This window comes from Entelurus aequoreus, linkage group LG02 (genome assembly GCF_033978785.1).
Source record: "Entelurus aequoreus isolate RoL-2023_Sb linkage group LG02, RoL_Eaeq_v1.1, whole genome shotgun sequence".
Lineage (NCBI taxonomy): Eukaryota > Metazoa > Chordata > Actinopteri > Syngnathiformes > Syngnathidae > Entelurus > Entelurus aequoreus.
Window position 1 is genome coordinate 59695008 of NC_084732.1, and position 22071 is coordinate 59717078.

Genomic DNA, 22071 nt, shown 5'->3' on the forward strand with positions numbered 1-22071 from the left:
GCAAGAATGGGAAAGAATTCCACCTGAGAAGCTTAAAAAATGTGTCTCCTCAGTTCCCAAACGTTTACTGAGTGTTGTTAAAAGGAAAGGCCATGTAACACAGTGGTGAACATGCCCTTTCCCAACTACTTTGGCACGTGTTGCTGCCATGAAATTGTAAGTTAATTATTATTTGCAAAAAATAAATAAAGTTTATGAGTTTTAACATCAAATATCTTGTCTTTGTAGTGCATTCAATTGAATATGGGTTGAAAAGGATTTGCAAATCATTGTATTCCGTTTATATTTACATCTAACACAATTTCCCAACTCATATGGAAACGGGGTTTGTATAATGAATTTAAAAAACATTGTATATCTATATATATATATATATATATATATATATATATATATATATATGTATATATATATATATATATATATATATAAATATAGATATTACAGTTTTTTAAAATTCATTATTAATTTAAACTTGTCAGCTTTTTGTCATTTCATGATGCCTTTAACTCTATTTTTACATTTTGATAGAGGGAGGTATTTTTTTGTAATTATTTATTTTTTTAAGTTATGTACATTTCATGTAGATGCTGTATCGGGACAGATCCATTAAGAGTTTGAGCAGAAATATGTCATATTGGATTTAACTATACACAATAAAACATTAACAAAATGATTTGTCACATGAATGTTTTTTGAAGTAATACCTTTGTGACATGAAAAAACATAAGTAATGCGTAAAAACCTTGTTTACTTTTTGATATTAAAATAAAACACAAAGCAGTTTGGCCAATGAAGATGAAGTCTAATAAACATGCTTTGTTCTTCTCTTGGTTCAGTACAACAGTTTGGCCAACATAAATAAAGAGGAGTGACACCTCTCACATCGAATACACAATTTTCACAGCCTTTGTTCAGTTCGATGAGATGACAAAACATTTTAGCTAGTATTGATGTTATTTGAACACTGATACAGTTTGCAGTTAAATAAAGGAGTGAACATCCCAGTCAACAAAGTAAAGACTTTATAAACAAGTTGTGACAACGTTGACGACACATCGCCTTCTGCAAAACATCAAATATTTTTCTCCTTCATTGTATACTTTTAGTGTGGGAACAAGTGTGTCTGTCTCCAATATTGTCCACACCTGTCTCCATCTAAACACAGCAGTGCACTCTTTAACGCACGCCGAGAAGCGAGGGGAAATTACTTTAAACCAAGCGCTTGACTCTGTTTACTCTGAGGGGAAATCTCTGGAACAAAGTCCGTGTCCTTAGTCCGCCATGATTATCAAGCCAAACAACGCTAGTGCGCATGCGCCTGACTTTGTGTTGCTTAAAATGCATTAATAAATGAAGTTTTTTTGTAATTAAAACATTTGACGGTATTACTAACCGTCTGGAATTTTATCGCAAATTATCATTATACCGTTTACTGTTACATCCCTCGTCTTTTGACAAGTATAAAGTCAAGTGCGGTCACGGCATGTTCTTGCCGCAAATGTTGGTACATTTTTTAGGGCTTACGGCGAATGACAAGGGCAGTCGCGGCTTTTGCTGCAGTTGCCGTGGTTAAATTTGAGCATTGATGTTAGTTTCCAGTAAGACCAAAGAAAGCATTTGTTGCTTGTCGTTTTTTTGAGAAAAGGCAATCAAGAGTGGTCTGAATACTGGCTAAATAAAGAGGCAAAGGTGCCTGCTCATACTACGTCACAGGCAATAACATTATTCAATAAGGGCTCTTGTGATACTCAATCATCTGAAAGGTGTAAAACTCCTGTTCCTCAGCTTTCTCTTTACATGGACAAATTTGAGGAGTTTCAGAGCACTCTGGCTAAAAGCAACGATGTCTTCACCACTTTCAGACAAGAGATGGACAAAGTAAGAGATACAAATGTCACAAATGAAGCTATGTTTTTACGTTGCTGTTAACTCCATTCGCTTTCCAGATGACCAATAAGATCAAGAAGCTGGAAAAGGAAACAACACAGTGGAGGACAAAATGGGAGAGCAACAACCAGGCTTTGCTGCAGATGGCAGAGGAGGTAACGTAATAGTTTTAATTTATTTTACCATTCAACTTCCTCAATGGCTAAATAAATGAAAACTGAAGTCACGGTCGTATAATAAAAGGATAAGATAGACTTTTATTCATCCCACAATGGGGAAATTATGTTGTTTTTCAGTGCAGGTTTTTACATACAGAAACAAAAGTTAGCGTAATGAAAAACAAAAAAAATAGTAATAAATACTACATATTTCTCAATATGTATAGATAGAAGATCAAATTCAACAAGAAAAATCCACTAATATCTGTATAGCACACCACAAAAAATATATCACAGTAATCACAAGGTTCCCCTAGACCGCCAAATGTTTACATACATTTAAAAACAAATATGTTATTATTAATTAATATTAACATATATTTTATTTAAGTGTCGAGAAACTTCTAATGAGTTTTTATCTTCTTCTGTTGTTACTATAGAACAGGGGTGTCAAACTAATTTTAGATCAAAGGCCACATGGAGAAAAATCTACTCCCAAGTGGGCCTGACTGGTAAAATCACGGCACGATAACTTAAAAATAAAGACAACTTCAGATTATTTTCTTTGTTTAAAAATAGAACAAGCACATTCTGAAATTGTACAAATCATAATGTTGGGGTTTTTCTACACTTAATAGTATTCTATGTTTATTTGTCGTTATTTATATTTTCTGAATACATTACGTGATAATGTTTCTCAGTCAACTCATTGGTGTTAATTTTCAACCTATCAAGATTTAAAAAAATATCAAAATCTAATTACAGTATGTTTGTTATTTATGTTGTTTGATAATTTTCTTCGACTGATGTACTTAACATCATGAGGTTTGTTTTGTACATATGTTGCATCATCTAGAAAGATACAAATAATTGCTATTGCGACATCCAGTAGACACATTTAGAACAGCTGTTGCTTTCATTCAAAAATTTCAGGTTCATTTTTGTACTTAGCAAACTCATCCCGCAGGCCGGATAAAACCTGTTCGCAGGCCTGATCCGGCCGTCGGGCCATATGTTTGCCACCCGTGCTATAGAATGTGTTTAGAGACTACTCCTGTCCCTCAATGTTCGTGACGAAAAAGGCGAGCTGCAGCGAGCCCGATGTCACACTTGTTTCGCGCTGTCAACATGTCAACATTGCAGACATGCTGACAAAGCATCAGACAATGGCGTGCGTTTTGTTTATATCGGGTTTCGACAGCGCGGTGTTAGGCAATCAAAGTATTTTTTCGGTGGTCGAGTTTTTGGTACATCACTTGTCAATAGTGCGCAATCCATATATATCAATTCATACTGTAACAACCAGTTGTTAATGTTTTATGTTTGTGTGGGTTTGGATTTTAATGTCAGTTTTTCCCATGTTTGCAAACACACCGTCTGTGCCTGAAAGGTGATTGGTGGAGAATGAGGAAGTGTTGTTGTTTATCCGGGGAAGCAAGAATTCACAGAAACGAAAGTGTTTGCATGGGAGGTAGAACCTGTTGGAATTGTGCTGTTTGTTATCATAAGATTGGTAATAAAAGTTAAAAATAGCGCCTGTGATTTATTTCTTCTGGGGGTTACAATACATTATATTATATTTAATTTGTTTTCAAGAAAAAAAAGACCCTTATTTTTAAGGTGTGGCGGTACGTCACATTCAAGTCATACAGTCATGGGCAAAAGTTTACATACACTTGTAAAGAACATAATGTCATGGCTGTCTTGAGTTTCCAATAATTTTTACAACTATTATTTTTTTGTGATAGAGTGATTGGAGCATATAAAGTACTTGTCACAAAAAACATTCATGAAGTTGGGTTCTTTTATGAATTTATTATAGGTCTACTGAAAATGTGACCAAATCTGCTGGGTCAAAAGTATACATACAGCAATGTTAATATTTGGTTACATGTCCTTTGGCAAGTTTCACTGCAATAAGGCGCTTTTAGTAGCCATCCACAAGCTTCTGGCAAGCTTCTGGTTGAATTTTTGACCACTTCTCTTGACAAAATTGGTGCAGTTCTGCTAAATGTGTTGGTTTTCTGACATGGACTTGTTTCTTCAGCATTGTCCACATGTTCTCAATGGGGTTTAAGTCAGGACTTTGGGAAGGCCATTCTAAAACCTTAATTCTAGCCTGATTTAGCCATTCCTTTACCACTTTTGACACATGTTTGGGGTCATTGTCCTGTTGGAAAATCCAACTGCGCCCAAGACCCAACCTCCGGGTTGATGATTTTAGGTTGTCCTGAAGAATTTGGAGGTAATCCCCCTTTTTCATTGTCCCATTTACTCTCTGTAAAACACCAATTCCATTGGCAGCAAAACAGGCCCAGAGCATAATACTACCACCACCATGCTTGACGGTGCTTGATGGTGTTCCTGGGATTAAAGGCCTCACCTTTTCTCCTCCAAACATAATGCTGGGTATTGAGGCCAAACAGCTCAATTTTTATTTCATCTGACCACAGAACTTTCCTCAAGAAGGTCTTATCTTTGTCCATGTGATCAGCAGCAAACTTTAGACGAGCCTAAGATGTCGCTTCTGGAGCAAGGGCTTCCTTCTTGCATGGTAGCCTCTCAGTCCATGGCGACGCGAAACACGCTTGACTGTGGACACTGACACCTGTGTTCCAGCAGCTTCCAATTTATTGCAGATCTGCTTTTTGGTGGTTGTAGGTTGACTCTTGATCATCCTGACCAATTTTCTCTCAGCAGCAGGTGATAGCTTGCGTTTTCTTCCTGATTGTGGCAGTGACAAAACTCTGCCATGCACTTTATACTAACAAACAATTGTCTGCACAGTTGCTCTTGGGACCTTAAGCTGCTTTGATATGGCTCCAAGACTTTCCTGACTTGTTCAAGTCAATGATTAGTTTTTTCAGATGTCTGCTGAGTTCCTTTGACATTCCCATTGTCGCGTTTGTAACCGAGTCTAATGACTGCATCACATGAGTCCTATTTAAATGGGCTCAGAGAAGTCAACCGGTGTCGTCAATCATAATCACTCACATGAAGTTAAGAGGCCATGCCATGAAGCTAATTTAATTTGATTGTAACTTGCTACCACAGTGTGGTAAAAAGGTGTGCAGCAGTGACCCGCACACCCTGAAGGACCTCAGTTCCCTCAAGAGGTGTAGGTGACTTTGACCCTTCTTGTATACCGTGTTTAATTGTGAGTCCAGCCCAGTTTGTTGTTGAGGTGAACACCGAGGTACAGACTCTTTAAAGTGTGACACTGATTCAAGAAAAGGGGAACTGCACTTTTTTGGAATTTTGCCTATCGTTCACAATCATTATGAAAGACATGATGACAGATGCTTATTTTTTTTAATGCATTTTAACTTGTAAATAAACGCAAATTAAAGTCTGCTTACAGCAGAGCCAATGGGAGGTCCTCTATGCCGCCTATAAAACCCAATTAAAAAACATCCAAAAAGCACCAGCAATACTTGTTTACATTTTATGACTTGAATATTAACCAAGTATTGGTGATATTGTAATTATAAGCGCTAACGCAGGCGAACTGTTTATAGCATATCCGTGATCACGAGCGTGTGTGCCTATGTTTACATTATGAAGTGGTAAGCTGCTTCCTTGCTTGTGAAAGTTTATAGTAGATAATAATGGCCTAGTGGTTAGAGTGTCCGCCCTGAGATCGGTAGGTTGGAGTTCAAATCCCAGCCGAGTCATACCAAAGACTATAAAAATGGGACCCATTACCTCCCTGCTTGGCACTCAGCATCAAGGGTTGGAGTTGGGGGTTAAATCACCAAAATGATTCCCGGGCGCGGCGCCGCTGCTGCCCACTGCTCCCCAAGGGAATGGGTCAAATGCAGAGGACAAATTTCACCACATCTAGTGTGTGTGTGACAATCATTGGTACTTTAATCTTTAATCTTAAAAATCATGCCTCTGACCTGGATAGAAAGACGAGGATGGAATCCGACATGTTGGGACACTTTGACAGCTAACTGCCCGTTACTACATTACATATATACTTACAGCATGTATATAAAACCTTAATGGAGAAGTTTGGATTAGGACTGTCAAACGATTACAATATTTAATCGCGATTAATCACATTTTGTTCATAGTTAACTCAAAATGAATCGCATATATACATTATTTTCAATCATATTAATAAGTGTACCCTAGACAGATGATTTTCAAGTTTTAACACTATGAACGGACAATTAATTTGCTTTAATTAAATGTATTTTAAATGTTATGCTTATTTAAGCAGCTCAACATAAAAAGGACAAACATGATTAAATGGCAATAATTTAAAAAAAATTGCCTACTGTGTGTTGGTGTCTTGCCAGATTTTGTATTTTGTATAAATACAGAATTTGTGTTCTTGCTTCAGGAGCACTTGCATTTAGAGGAGGAGCTACACGTCCATGTTTAAATAACAGTTTCACGCCTAAATAACACAACATGTGGATTGCGTTTGGTCATATCCATCCATCTATTTTCTACCGCTTGTCCCTTTTGGAGTCGCGGGGGGGCTGGAGCCTATCCCAGCTGTAATCTGTGATATTTGTACCTGAATAAATGCTTCTGATATTCTGTACATTACATGTTGTACAAGTTAATGGTCTTCATATTTCTGCATGGCAATGTTTGAACCTTCCATATTAATTAATAAAATTTAATATTCAGCACGCTAATCATTCTGTAATTGAGGACTTGACCAGAACATGTTATAAAATATTTTACACATATTCCTCAACTGATGTAGTAGCATTTCTTTAGGTGCAAATATCACAGAATAACATTGCAAAACATCTCTGACAAATTGGGATGGGTACCGTCCACATTTGAATAGATCCGGTATTCCTGGTAACTGGGAACCAATACGGTACTTTTGTGTGTGTTCATGTGGTAAAAAAAATGTGTGTGATAATTAAATGTTTAAATGTAACAAATTATTTCTCTTTATCGAGCGATCATCAAATATATCAAAACTGTGTCTAATTATTTGGATAGTAACACGTTTGCAATTGTTTCACAACGCAGTGTTATTTTCTTAGTATTGCACAAAATAAAAGGCAGCTCCATGTGGTCCTTTCTTTTTCCATCTGGAAACAATGTGATGGGGGTCCATAGACGCAATTAAGGCAATGAAGTTAAAAAAACGAATGAGCAAAAGAGAATGGAATAAAAATAAAGACCAAGTGTTTTTTTCTTTTTTTTCAAAAGTATTAAACTACAAATGAAAGTGAAGCTAAAACTTTACATTACATTACAAAGTACAGTACGAGAAACCGAGCTGATTATGATAACTATTGCAAGATAAAATGCAAAGCTAATGTATTTTTATACAGTAGGCTTTTTACCTGGAGGAGACGTAGAGGATGATGATGTCGCTGTTATCGTCACCAAATGTTAACGCCACTTCTTCCCCCGTGTTGTTGACTGCAGCCGAGTTGCTAAAGGTGCCAAATGCAGGAGTTGCGGCTGCACAAAATCCTGTGTTTAACCAGGTGCTTCCTCAGATTGGAAGTATTCCCCCTACTTGCCTTAATTTTCGTGTCACAAAAGCAGCGAGCCTCATCGGCATCGCATTTGGAAAAGACGAGCCACACTTTAGAGCGTTTTTTATTTGTCATGGTTGGGTTTTTGTCATGAAACATTGATGGGTAGCAAGGTTACTAAGAGCATGTCCGCTTCAAAATCGCCTGTTTTCCTCTCAAGTGCTAGCAAGTACTCGCCCACTCGCAAGTGCTATTACAAACAGACGTGATGTCACGCGCAACCTAGGCACCGAAACATGACGCCGCTGGATCTTACATGAATCTGTGCCCGGTAGTACCGGCTGTTTTCGGTCCGTGCCAAAAAAGTACCGGATCCGGTGCCCATCCCTTTTGACAAAGCATAATCGTAGTGTAAAACACTTTTATTTTGTAAATGTAGTTAACCTGGATGTATAGCGCAGCTCTTTTATTTTGAAGACGGAAAAGTGATTGGTTTGAGAAAGTCACGTTATAATGTTTGATCGACTGTTTGCAATAAAAAGTCTCCTTTTGACTTCCTTCCGACCGTCTTTTATTTCTGTTGAGCTTTTATGTCATCTTACTTACTAAATCAGTCACAGTGACAATCTAAATGTTACGTGTAATTGGAACACGGAAGTGAAGCACCACCCACCTAACGATGCGCGCAGCAGGCGTTTGCTGCAGGGATGTCGTCTCTTGTCACGGCAAAAAATGGTCCTTTCTTGTCGGGAGAACAACATGCCATGGCTTTGAACCTGATATTTCCATAAGGTAGCCTTTCCTTTGTCCATTTCTGCTCACTTGTGGCTCATCAGTAGCAAGTGAGCTGCAGCTAAGTCCCCCCACCTGCTACGGCACCACCCAAGGGTCAAAAAGGACACGTGCGTTAATCGTCCGTTAAAAAAAATGTGTGCCTTTTATTGAAATTATAATTAATGCGCTATAGCGTTAACTTTGACAGCCCTAAGTTTTTAAGGGCTTTTATAGGCAGAATACAGCGGCTCCCATAAGCTCCATTGTAAGCAGACTTTTGATCGCATTTATTTATTATTTGGAATGCATAAAACAAATTTAAAACCATGTGTTCCTGTCATTCATGATTGTGAATGATTGTTGATTTTTTTAACATTCTAGCATTATATTAGAGGGGCGTTCCACCTTACCAACCCTGTTTTCCCTTAGAAGGTCAAAATCACTTTGAAGGGCTGTTTGTAACAGTTACGCAGCTGCCTAGAGGGCGTTAACTTTCAAATGTGCTTAGGTTCAGTAATTGAATCACATACCCAGCAACTCCCTTCCTTTCTCATTGGTCACTTTAAATTAGTGTCTCTTTTTTGAAGAAAAGTAGTCTTTAGAGAAATTACCCTAACACTAATGTAATGTGTTATCTAATATACATGTTTTACACTACAACCTATTAAGCGATGACATTACCATTTAATATGATTATAAATTGACCTGTGTGAAATTGTCGGTTTGTGCTAGTTTGTACGTTACGGTTTTAAGGTATTCTAAAATACATTTTCTGACCAGTGATGTCATCCAACCTCCCAATCTTGTTAAACTCCCCCTAAACTTGTCTTTTTCGTTTGTGCTAAAAACTGTTTTTATTATAGTTTTTTTGTTATTATTGTTATTATTCATAACCAGCCCCCTCACCTTGTCAAAATCTCCCCAAACTTGTCCAAAACATTTGTTACTTTTGTACTGCATTTTTTTTTATCTTACTTTGATCGTTTTTGTTTAGTCTATTAGTCAGGGGTCCCCAAACTACGGCCCGCGGGCCGGATCAGGCCCCCCAGCATCCAAAATCCGGCCCACGGGAAGTCCCAAGTTAAAAGTGTTTACATTTTTTTTATTTTTTGTTTTGTTTTAATTTTATCTTTCCTTTCTAATCCATTTTATACCGCTTGTTACTCTCGGTGTCTCATAGCCGCTCAGGCAAATCATATTGTCTAAAAAAGAATTTTCCCATCGATAACGTGACAATGTTAAATGTTGATGAACATCAATGTTAAGTGATGTTAAATGACAAAATGGATTAACTCGCTGGAATATAAAGACAATGTATATATATATATGCATATATATATATATATATGCATATATATATATATATATATATATATATATATATATATATATATATATATATATATATATATATATATATATATATATACATATATATATATATACAGCCCGGCCCCCGGCCACATTTTTTTAACCCAATGCAGCCCCCGAGTCAAAAAGTTTGGGGACCCCTGCTATTAGTCATACGCAGACGCACTTCCCCTATCACCAGATTCTCTCAAACGATTGTGCTACATTTGTACAGTTAAGTCCTTTGAGTTAAGGCAGATATGATTTGATGCAAATTAAACTTTTTTTTTATTAACTAAACAAAACAATGTAAACGTTTTACAAGTAAAATAATTCCATTATCACATTGTACTACACGCAATTGTTAAGGAAAAAAGTCACTAGTCCAAAAATAAAAAAATAGTGTAACAATAAATGAAACAAAATCAAAAATATCATAACGGGTTGCAGTCAGTGGTGACTCTTCTCTCTCTCTGACAGAGGCGAGAGAGAAACTTGAGAACAATTTGCATGACGTATAGTGCCGAGAAACGATAGTAATGATCACATCAACATATTCAACATAATGTGTTTTAACAAGGTTTGTTCCCCACTGATTTTTGATAAATATCACACGGCGTGTTGGGTTGAAAGAGTGTCCGCTGCGCTTACGCATTATGCTCTTACCCAGGCGGAAGAAAAAGTAGTTTCTACCAACCGCATATCATTTAGACATGTTCTCAATACATTTGTTACTTTCCCCTGTGTTCCTGTTACTGATATACATGACATCAAATGACTGATGTATCCATAAATTGGTTTGAGAATCGATTTTCTAGCATAAAGTGCTAATATCCATACGCACATCACGGTGGATGTGAACAATAACAACACGTTAGTAACATAAAAACTATAATAGGAAAAATGTTTGCAGCACAAACATAGCACAAATGTATGGTACACGTTTGGGGAGATTTTGACCAGGTGGGCGGGCTGGTTATGCATATTAACACATTAATAACATAAAAAGCTATAATAGTTAATACCATAAAAAACTAATAGACAAAAAAAATATTCGCCCCACAAACGAATGGGACAGGTTTGGGGAGATTTTGAACAGGGGGTGTGGGGGGTTATGAATAACAACACATTCATAACACAAAAACTACAATAGACAAAGCTTTTTGTAGCACAAATGTTTGGGACACGTTTAGGGAGATTTTGATATGGTGGGGGTGCGGCACTGGTTATGAATAATAACACGTTAATAGCATTAAAAAAATAATAGATAAGAGAAAAAAATAGCAGCCCAACCGAATGAGAGAAGTTTGGGGATTTTTGACACGTTAGGGGTGGGAGCTCGATGATGTTATCAGTCAAAAACATATATTTCATACTCACTTAAAGGCCTACTGAAATGAATTTTTTTTATTTAAACGGGGATAGCAGATCTATTCTATGTGTCATACTTGATCATTTCGCGATATTGCCATATTTTTGCTGAAAGGATTTAGTATAGAACAACGACGATAAAGATTGCAACTTTTGGTATCTGATAAAAAAAAGGCTTGCACCTACCGGAAGTAGCGTGACGTAGTCAGTTGAACATATACGCAAAGTTCCCTATTGTTTACAATGATGGCCGCATGAAGTGAGAGAGATTCGGACCGAGAAAGCGACAATTTCCCCATTAATTTGAGCGAGGATGAAAGATTTGTGGATGAGTAAAGTGCAAGTGAAGGACTAGTGGGGAGTTGAAGCTATTCAGATAGGGAAGATGCTGTGAGAGCCGGGGGTGACCTGATATTCAGCTGGGAATGACTACAACAGTAAATAAACACAAGACATATATATACTCTATTAGCCACAACACAACCAGGCTTATATTTAATATGCCACAAATTAATCCTGCATAAAAACACCTGCGTGTTTGTTATGCTAGCTCCTAGCTCCTCTGCTAGCTCCTAGCTCCATAGAACACGCCAATACAATTCAAACACCTGATCAACACACACAATCACTCAGCCCAAAAGACCGTTTACCTAACCCAAGGTTCATAAAGCTTATATATTTTTAAAAAGTTACGTACGTGACGCGCACATACGGTCAAGTTATCGAATGTTTAGCAGCCAAGGCTGCATACTCACGGTACCTGGTATTCAGCTGGGAATGACTACAACAGTAAATAAACACAAGACATATATATACTCTATTAGCCACAACACAACCAGGCTTATATTTAATATGCCACAAATTAATCCTGCATAATAACACCTGCGTGTTTGTTATGCTAGCTCCTAGCTCCTCTGCTAGCTCCTAGCTCCATAGAACACGCCAATACAATTCAAACACCCGATCAACACACACAATCACTCAGCCCAAAAGACCGTTCACCTAACCCAAGGTTCATAAAGCTTATATATTTTTAAAAAGTTACGTACGTGACGCGCACTTACGGTACGGTACGTGTTATGCTAGCTCCTAGCTCCTCTGCTAGCTCCTAGCTCCATAGAACACGCCAATACAATTCAAACACATGATCAACACACACAATCACTCAGCCCAAAAGACCGTTCACCTAACCCAAGGTTCATAAAGCTTATATATTTTAAAAAAGTTACGTACATACGCAAAAAAAAGCCAAAGCTGCATACTCACAGTAGCACGTCTGCGTCTTTGTCATCCAAATCAAAGTAATCCTGGTAAGAGTCTGTGTTGTCCCAGTTCTCTACAGGCGTCTGTGTATCCAAATCAAAAGTCCTCCTGGTTAGAGTCTCTGTTATCCGAGTTCTTCCATCTTGACTGCATCTTTCGGGAATGTAAACAAAGAAGCGCCGGCTGTGTACTGTTGTGGCTGACTACGTTCGAAAAATACGTCCATTTCGCACCGACAACTTTCTTCTTTGCTTGCTTGGCTTCCTTCTCCATAATGCAATGAACATGATTGAAACAGATTCACGAACACAGATGTCCAGAATACTGTGGAATTATGAAATGAAAACAGAGCTTTTTCATATTGGCTTCAATGTGGAAGGCATACCCGTGTTCGTCGGGCTACGTCACGCGCATACGTCATCCTCAGAGGCGTTTCGAACCGGAAGTTTAGCGGCAAATTTAAAATGTCACTTTATAAGTTAACCCGGCCGTATTGGCATGTGTTATAATGTTAAGATTTCATCATTGATATATAAACTATCAGACTGCGTGGTCGGTAGTAGTGGGTTTCAGTAGGCCTTTAAAGCCCCACTTAAGAACTTTGAGTTTTGGTTGATTTTGGCAGCGCCAGTGGATGAAAGCAGTAGCGGTAGTATAGTGTTTTGGCAGAAGAAGACCACATTTCCCATGATGACTGGTACAGTGTCATACTGACATGATGTCCGCTGTAATATTGGCACAAATATTACGTCTCTACTAGCTATGCTGATGTTAAATAGCAGATGCTATTAAGAAATGATTAAACATGACGCTACTACCAAGAATGTATCTGGGGGATGCAGGTGTGGGGAGCAAAGAAAGAAGGGTGGAAGATTTTTTTTGCAGGAAGTACCAGTGAAACTATCGTGCTGGTGACTATTTATTGCTACCACTCATTGCATTGGCAATATCATTTTGATATTAGCATCGAAAGTCACTTACTAGTTCAGCAGGAACAGAGCCAATGCAGCATCTATCTGAAATTTATTGTCTTTGAGCTCACGCCACAGAGTAAAAGTTGTATGCAATGATAATCCTGACTGTTCTTGTAATATCTGTTTTACTTTTTTTTGTCTCCACCGCCACTTTGGTGGTTTTGGAGCTTCGGCCATGATAGCATTAATTGCACGTAGGCATTCTTCTTCTTCTTCTTCTTGTTTTCTAGCATTTGTTTGTGTATTTTTTTTTACACACAAACAATGGCAGTGTTATTTTAATATTTGCAGTCATAAGGGGGGCCAACTTCACACAGATTATTAATTGCAATCTTTAACAACAACTTGATATTAAAAAAGATAGCCATTTCCAGTGGCGAGATATTTTTCTGGATATAGGCTCCCCAGGTAATTGTAATATGTTGCATTTTCTATACTTACTTTATATGAAAAGAAGTAGCTAATTCATTAATGTTCTGTCATTGTGCCAGAGTGGTTAGTGTCACTATTCTCACAATGTGATAAAATTTGTGTTATCTTACTGTTTTTATTTCAAGCACTTTACTTCATACAGAATCTAAAGACTACTTTGTTCAAAACAGACACAATTAAACTATAACCGTTCCCTCTGATTGGCTATGACCAGGAGACCATAGGCGTTTAACGAAACCAATCAGATCAGGGAGAAGACTTGCAGAGGCCATGTCGTCAATTTCCAGCTTTAAGTATCTTGTTTGGGTGCACTGTGACAATTCACTTGTCTTCACAGAGCAAACCACATCAAGACAGTGCAATGCAAAAAGGTAGTGATTGTGAACAATTTGTTTTATTTAAAGCACCTAGCGGTGTGTCCGAAGGGTGAAGACACTTTCCAAAACTCAGTCTTTTGTTAAAGCAGACTTTAAAATAACGCACAATAAATAGAAATCAACTAAGTTCAATAGATGCCCTTAAGTAAGTGGTTTGCTAGAATAAGATAAAACTAAATAGTATTTGAGTTTGCATGTACAAGGTGGATGGTGGACCGTGGAAGATGTTGGCACTGAAGTAAATACCTTGACGTTTTTTTTATAGTAGATATGAACATTTTTACTAGTGGGTGAGAGCAAACACGACAGTGGGCTGGGAACCTAATGTACATTACGATAGGCGATACATAAATAATAACATCTTGACACACTGTATGTGTGTTTATAGGAGGAAACAAAGTTCTGTAACAGCTCCCAGGATGAACAGTCACATTTTTTTTTCGCTCTCACCGTAGCATTCAATCAAAGGCTTATTTGATTCCACACTTTCTCCTTTTTCTATTGTGGATCACGGATTTGTATTTTAAACCACCTCGGATACTATATCCTCTTGAAAATGAGAGTCGAGAACGCGAAATGGACAATCACAGTGACTTTTATCTCCTCTGCAATACATCGGCGAAGCATTTTAGCTTCGGAGCTAACGTGATAGCCTCGTGCTTGACTGCAGATCGAAACACAAGAAACATGCCCCTGACTGGAAGGATAGACCGAAGATCAACAATACTACTATTACTTCTACTCTCAGGAGACACTGAACTAAACCCTGGACCTGTAACCACACGGTTAATGTTGTCCCGCCTGGCGAAGCCAAGCAATGTTGTTGCTAACGACGCCATTGAAGCTAACTTAGCTACGGGACCTCAATGGAGCTATGCTAAAAACATTAGCTCTCCACCTACGCCTATCTGCTCATCTGAACCCGAGCTCACCTGTGCTCCAGCGATCGGCAGCTCGACAGAGGACTTCACCCCATTCATCGACACGGTCGGCGGCCCGGCGGCAAGGGAGGAATACCCAGACACCGATGAAGACAGCGGTCCGACGGCGAACAGCGCGGCGGCGGTCAACGAGGTGACTGTCGACAACAACAACACCCCGGTCTGCTGTAGAGACGGCGTAGCGGGGATCCTCGCGGCCTCTCCCCGGTCCCTGACGGTCGAGGACGCGGCGACTGGACCCGCGGACTACACAGGATTTAGGGGTTTCTTCATCCGACCCTGGTCTTTGTTCTCAAACGGACCAAAGCCCGCAAAAACTAAATCACCCCCACCCCCGCCACCCCTACCTGGCCCCCCCCTCTCCAACTCCGCCCCTCCCCCATCACCTGGATGAAGATCAATATGCCTCTCTCCCCCTCCTCTCTCTCCTGCTCTTCCAAGCCTTTCCATCCAAACAGTGAACTGGACTGCCCTTCAACTTCAATATCAACCAACATGGCCATCCCTCCTTTTTCTGGACATTACCACTATACAGCGGACTCTGATGCTCTTTTTGGTTCCAGTGGACTACACATCATCCACCTTAATGTGAACAGCCTCTCTGGGACCAAACTCGACCAAATCAGAGAAATATTCCTCAACAAGAAGGTAAAAATACTGTGTTTCTCTAAAACCAAATTAGATCAAAGTGTTTCTGACTCAAGAGATAGGGATAGAAAATGTTTTGGTTATCAGAAAGGACAGGAATAAACATGGTGGGGGTGTTTCTATGTATATTCACCAGGATATTAAATACATAACTTGCACTGATCTCAACCACAATGCCCTTGAATCTGTGTGGGCGGAAATCAAATTTAAAAACGCAAAGCCAGTACTGATAGGGACTGTATGTAGACCCCCTAATCAGAGTGATTTCTATGGGGCTCTCGAGGAGTGCTTGGCTGGGGTAGACAATGTGGAGAAAATTATAACTGGAGATCTGAACACAGATATTCAACGCAGAGATGCACCTGTCTTCAGATCCTACAGCAAGCTTTGTAATCTACACGGTCTTTCCCAGCTAATAACTCTACCTACAAGGGTGTGGGATTCCACCCAATCAACCATAGATCTCATTCTCACTTCAGACCGGCCTAAAATAAAAAATAGTGGGGTCATGATCTGGGGTCTTAGCGACCACTATCTAACCTTCTGCAAATTAGAACCTGGCAACTACCGACCTGTTTCTATTCTCAGTTCCATTTCAAAAGTAATGGAAAAAATAGTTTATGAACAGGTCGATAGTTACCTTGCCACTAATAAACTCATGTACAAATTCCAATCCGGCTTCAGAACTAACCAATCCACTGACACATGCCTTCTCTATCTGACCGACCACATCAAACATGATGGTCATGCTGGACCTTCAGAAGGCCTTTGACACCGTTAACCACGTTATACTGTTGGATAAGCTCAAAGCAATCGGATTTGATAAAACCTCATCTAGCTGGATGCAATCTTACTTGGAGGGGAGGAAACAGGTGGTAGAGGTGGACGGCACCGTGTCTCCCCCCCTCTCAGTAAGCTGTGGAGTCCCCCAAGGCAGAATATTAGGGCCTTTACTGTTCCTAATATACACAAAGGACATGTCATCAGCCTGCGACTGTGAACTGTTTTTGTTTGCGGATGACTCGGCCCTGCTGGTATCCGGCAAGGACAAGTCACAGGTGGAGAAAATCCTCAGTGCTGAACTCTGTAGAATTTGCTTCTGGCTGGCTGACAACAAGCTATCCATACACTTGGGTAAAACGGAATCCATCCTATTTGGGTCCCACATCAACCTTAAGAAATGGTAAATGGTAAATGGGTTGTACTTGTATAGCGCTTTTCTACCTTTTTTTAAGGAACTCAAAGCACTTTGACACTATTTCCACATTCACACACACACACATTCACACACTGAGAATGACTCATCCAATGACTTAACTATAAAAGTGGGTGACATTGTTATCACCAGGAAAGATGAGGTCACCTACCTAGGTTCCATTCTAGAGGCTAATCTTTCCTGTGATAAAATGGCAACCAAGGTAATCAAAAAGGTCAACCAACGAACGAGATTTAGTTGGTAGAGTGGCCGTGCCAGCAATCGGAGGGTTGCTGGTTACTGGGGTTCAATCCCCACCTTCTACCATCCAAGTCACGTCCGTTGTGTCCTTGAGCAAGACACTTCACCCTTGCTCCTGATGGCTGCTGATTAGCGCCTTGCATGGCAGCTCCCGCCATCAGTGTGTGAATGTGTGTATGAATGGGTGAATGTGGAAATACTGTTAAAGCGCTTTGAGTACCTTGAAGGTAGAAAAGCGCTATATAAGTATAACCCATTTATCATTTATTTATTACAGAATCTCCTCTCTGGTCAACAAAAGCACCATGAGGATTCTAGCGGGAACTCTCATTCAACCCTTTTTCGAATACACATGCACCTCCTGGTACCCTAGCACCTCCAAAACCCTCAAATCTAGACTCCAAACATCCCAGAACAAGCTAGTCAGATTACTTCTAGACCTCCACCCCAGATCACACCTCACTCCTACCCACTTCTCCAAAGTGGGCTGGCTCAGGGTGGAGGACAGTAAAACAACTTGCACTGAGCCTAGTCTATAAAATCCGCTACACCTCCCTGGTACCGAAGTACATGTCAAACTACTTCCTTAACGTAAATGACCGCCATAACCACAACACCAGGTGGAGCTCCACTAACCACGTTAAACCCAGATTCCGATCTAACAAAGGTCTTAACTTATTCTCTTTCTATGCCACATCAATATGGAATGTACTCCCAACAGGTGTAAAAGAAAGGGCATCTCTATTCTCCTTCAAAACCGCACTAAAAGAACACCTCCAGGCAACTTCAACCCTAAACTAACACCCTCCCTTCCTCATCATACCCCTTCGGATTGTAAATAATCAAATGTAGACACTTTTTCTTATATTTTTTCTTATACTTTCTGATCTCTCTCTCTGTGTCCACTACTTGCTGTACATATCCTACCAAGTCAGTCCTACATTGTTTCAATGTCCATTTCTCTGATGATGCAATTGTTGATGACTGAAGTGTTGTTACCAACCAAACCTAAACCCCCGCCCCCCTCCATATCCCACACCCCAGATTGTAAATAATGTAAATAATTCAATGTATATAGTCTGATGATTATCTTGTGTAATGACTATTATGATAATAGTATATATATGTATCATGAATCAATTTAAGTGGACCCCGACTTAAACAAGTTGAAAAACTTAATTGGGTGTTACCATTTAGTGGTCAATTGTACGGAATATGTACTTCACTGTGCAACCTACTAATAAAAGTTTCAATCAATCAATCAATCAATCAAACATCTTACAGAGAAAAGTTTGGACCCAGCTTTGTCCCGTCCACCTTATGAAAGCCAAAGTGATTGCGCACTTTTGATTTAAACAATGTTGTTGTGTCTTTCAATTTAACATCACTGCTGAGTCCGCCATATTAGTTTCAATGTTTGCTTTTGCTTTTTCTGTGACTCGGGCCCAATCGCCAGCCACTCTGGTGAGTAACGCCCCCTAATCGTGTTGTGATCGAAAATGCATCACTGAAAAGTCAGACTAAAACACCTAGATTATGCGATTAAAAAAACTATTTCCTCTGTTTTAGTGTGACATCATAGATGAACCAAAAAAGCCATACTTTTATCTGCGCTAAAGAGAAATAAGTAAATAATTCATACAAAATACAAAAACCCTATTTGAGAAATCAGACTAATTTAGTGCTGACAGTGGCTGTGTCTCTCCTTGACCACAAGGGCATTGCAATTTTAAACAGGGACTTCAAGGAGAAACAATGACAGATGTTTGTAGTGGAAAGAAATAAATATGGTCGACAAGAGCGCATTTATTATCGGATTGTAAGGTTAAGGCTGAGTCCCAATCCTCCCCCTTACCCCTTAAAAGTAAGGGGCAAGATGAAATAGTAAAAAAATATACCCCTAAGAAATTAAACACTCATTCACCTCAAGCTGCTGGTGGATGAGACGTAGGCAGTAAACATACCATGCTATGATGTACTACAGCACATCAGTTATTCGACGGATAATAAGCTACATAAAGCAAGCATCACAGCATTCTGAAGCTACAATATGTAAATCAGTTTCATTAATTGGTCGTCATGACAAGCGATTTTAAAATAATAAAAAACAGCCTTCTGTACATGGCTAATGTGAATTTTGAAAGTAGGTAAGCACTCTAATTATTCATGAAATGTAGTAACTTCTAATGAAGTCCATTTGATGCTAGCCTGACATCGTAGTTTACTAGTTATAGCTGCGTTAGCCAGCTCGTATGACGATCAACTTTAAAAGAAAAACATTAAAAACATGGCAGTGTTTACCCGTGTCAGTCATAAATTACTATGAAAATCCATCCATCCATCCATTTTCTAGCGCTTATTCCCTTCGGGGTCGCGGGGGGCGTTGGAGCCTATCTCAGCTACAATCGGGCAGAAGGCGGGGTACACCCTGGACAAGTCGCCACCTCATCGCAGGGCCAACACAGATAGACAGACAACATTCACACTCACATTCACACACTAGGGCCAATTTAGTGTTGCCAATCAACCTATCCCCAGGTGCATGTACTATTTTAAATCCTTCTCATAGTGTCTATTATGCAACGTGGCTGATATCATTAATAACCGTCGGAAGGACAGATCGCCACAAGTACATTGCGCCTGCAGTAGCTCATGAATGCGCAAACATGTATTCTGTCTTTTTATTTTTTGCACTGCAAATTGATACTACTTCACACCTGAAGCTCCTACCAGATAAAGTAGAATGTATGAAAATGATATGAAAATATGAAAATCAATTTAGCCAATAAGTACTTGATTTATGTGCTTTCTGCTCAGCCTTCCTCTCATAATACTTGGGTTCAAGGGCTATACACCCCTTGGCACTTAACATTGCAAGAGAATTGGGACACTACTTGCTTGATGTTAACATGCAAAACTGAGGGCCAAGGTCATAGACAATGGCTAAGGAGGAGAATTGTTATTCAACCTAAAAATTCTGATAGTTCACCATATAGGTGGTATTCACAGGATAGACATTTTTTTCATCCCACAATGGGGAAATTAGAGGTGGGAAACTTTGGTCATTTCATGATTCGATTACGATTTAGGAGCTATGATTTGATTAAAAATCGATTATTGATGCATCTTTAATTTATGTACGTTGATGCAGTTTTAAAAATGTTTTGTTTCACTTAATAAGCATTTATCACTTGCAACTTTTAAAACCAGTGGATTTGTAATAAGAAATTCCCATTACATTTACTAAATTAATGTAAAAATACTGGAACATAAGTGCCCTTTAATAAAGGAGCTTGTCGGATTTGTCCATGAGGTGGCATGCTGCAGTCAGCCAAATTCTAGAACTGTTTGCAATATTTTATTTACAATAAATAAATTGATTATCAGTGTTAACTAATTGATTTCATCTGGTTGTATCTACTAATTGTCCATGTCCGAATTGCCATGCATCTAAAAATCGATTTTCCCCACCTCAAGGGGAAATTATGGCATGTGTGTGTACATTGATATAAGCACCATGTATCAGTCACTATATTATACTACAAATGCAAACATGCTGTGGGTCCGACGCCTTTTAAAAAGTAAAACAACACCAACATGTACGTACATAAACATTGTCTCAATGAGTAAAAAAAACTGCCCAGCCCCAAATGTCTCAAGTTTTTGTACAATTTTGGAAGCATATATTGCCTTCAAAGTGTGTTTGGTTACCAGATTTTTAAACCTTTTGCATTTTGAGTTTTTCAGCTGGAGTGGTATTTACTATTGTACTTGAAATTGATTATCATACTTTGAAACTCTGATTATGTCACAAATGTACAGTATTGTGAAGCCTATTCATATTATTTTCAGACATCTCTTTTTGTCTGCAAACCTTATTACCTGGCAAGTAGTAGTCCAAAACCCTTAACACTAACCCAAGTAAGAGCACACTCAATGCTGACCCTACATTAAAGGTTGTTTTTTTGTGTTGTAGAAAACCTTGAGCGATGGCCACTTCAAGGCCCTGCATGGCAAGCTGGAGCTTCTTGAGAGGCTGTGCAGAGCCCTGCAGAAGGAGAGGAACGACCTCAACAACCGGTTGTGCCTCCTGCAGGAGCAAGGTAATGAAGGGAGCCTGGCTTCTGCCGAGGCCCTGCCGACAGCGCTTTTAACAGGGGAGGATGACGTGCAGGTAGGAGATAAAAAAGAGAATGAGCAGCTGACACAGGGCAAAGATGTCCATGAAGCTCCCAGACCACCTGAAGTTGAGGGCACACCATCCCCTGAAACAACATCCTGCCGGCCAGTAGACGTGGACACGCTGCACGACTGACCGTCTTAGACGTGTGTGCGCACTGAAGTGTTTGTTAGGTGCCACTTACCGAACTTACCAGTGAAACATCTTCAACGGAGATGAGATTTCCTTTCTAAATTTCTGATTTGCCTGTCTGTTTTCTACATGAGGAATAAAGTTATTTGTGTGTTCATGTAAGATTTAGATGGTAAACAATGTTCATGTTTGCACTGCTTTTAATAACTACACTTGGTGAGCACTTTGTACTCCCTTTTCTACGATAACTATTTTCATAGGAAATGTTTTGCATAGTTAATTTGGATTTAAAATTGAAAATGTGTCGCTATCATTTTGTTTAAACATAGAAGTGCTAATTTCACCTGCCACTTATCTGATTGTGATCTGGAGAGAATGTACAGTTTCCCGTCTGTCCTCGCCACAGTGTAGTAAATATAATTTACACAGAACGTTAAGATTGTTTCCAACTTGCACACACGATTACATTGAAGTACATCGCAATTTTGTCATCATTTATGCTTCTACATGCTACAAAACTTGAATTGTCTTTTTGTGAGCAAGCGGTCAGTTTTTGAAAATTATTCTTCAAAATGTTCATTTGATTTATAGCAGAATTTATTATTTTCCCAGCTATTGGAATAAGGGATGTAAAAATAAACTTTTAACCATCTCAAGTATGAA

General features: G+C 39.1%; 1 protein-coding gene across 2 annotated transcripts in view; it reads left to right on the forward strand.

The window, feature by feature from the left end:
* txlng (taxilin gamma) overlaps positions 1-22071 on the forward strand; it is a 72689-nt gene extending 50618 nt beyond the window's left edge. The window contains exons 9-12 of one of the 2 annotated variants that reach the window (XM_062030286.1): positions 1789-1881; positions 1950-2045; positions 21073-21199; positions 21271-21422. In XM_062030286.1, the coding sequence (XP_061886270.1) occupies positions 1789-1881; positions 1950-2045; positions 21073-21199; positions 21271-21281 (327 nt within the window). In that variant the 3' untranslated portion in view covers positions 21282-21422. Of the gene's footprint in view, positions 1-1788; positions 1882-1949; positions 2046-21072 lie in introns of both variants that reach the window. The other variant, XM_062030277.1, reaches the window with a different exon arrangement.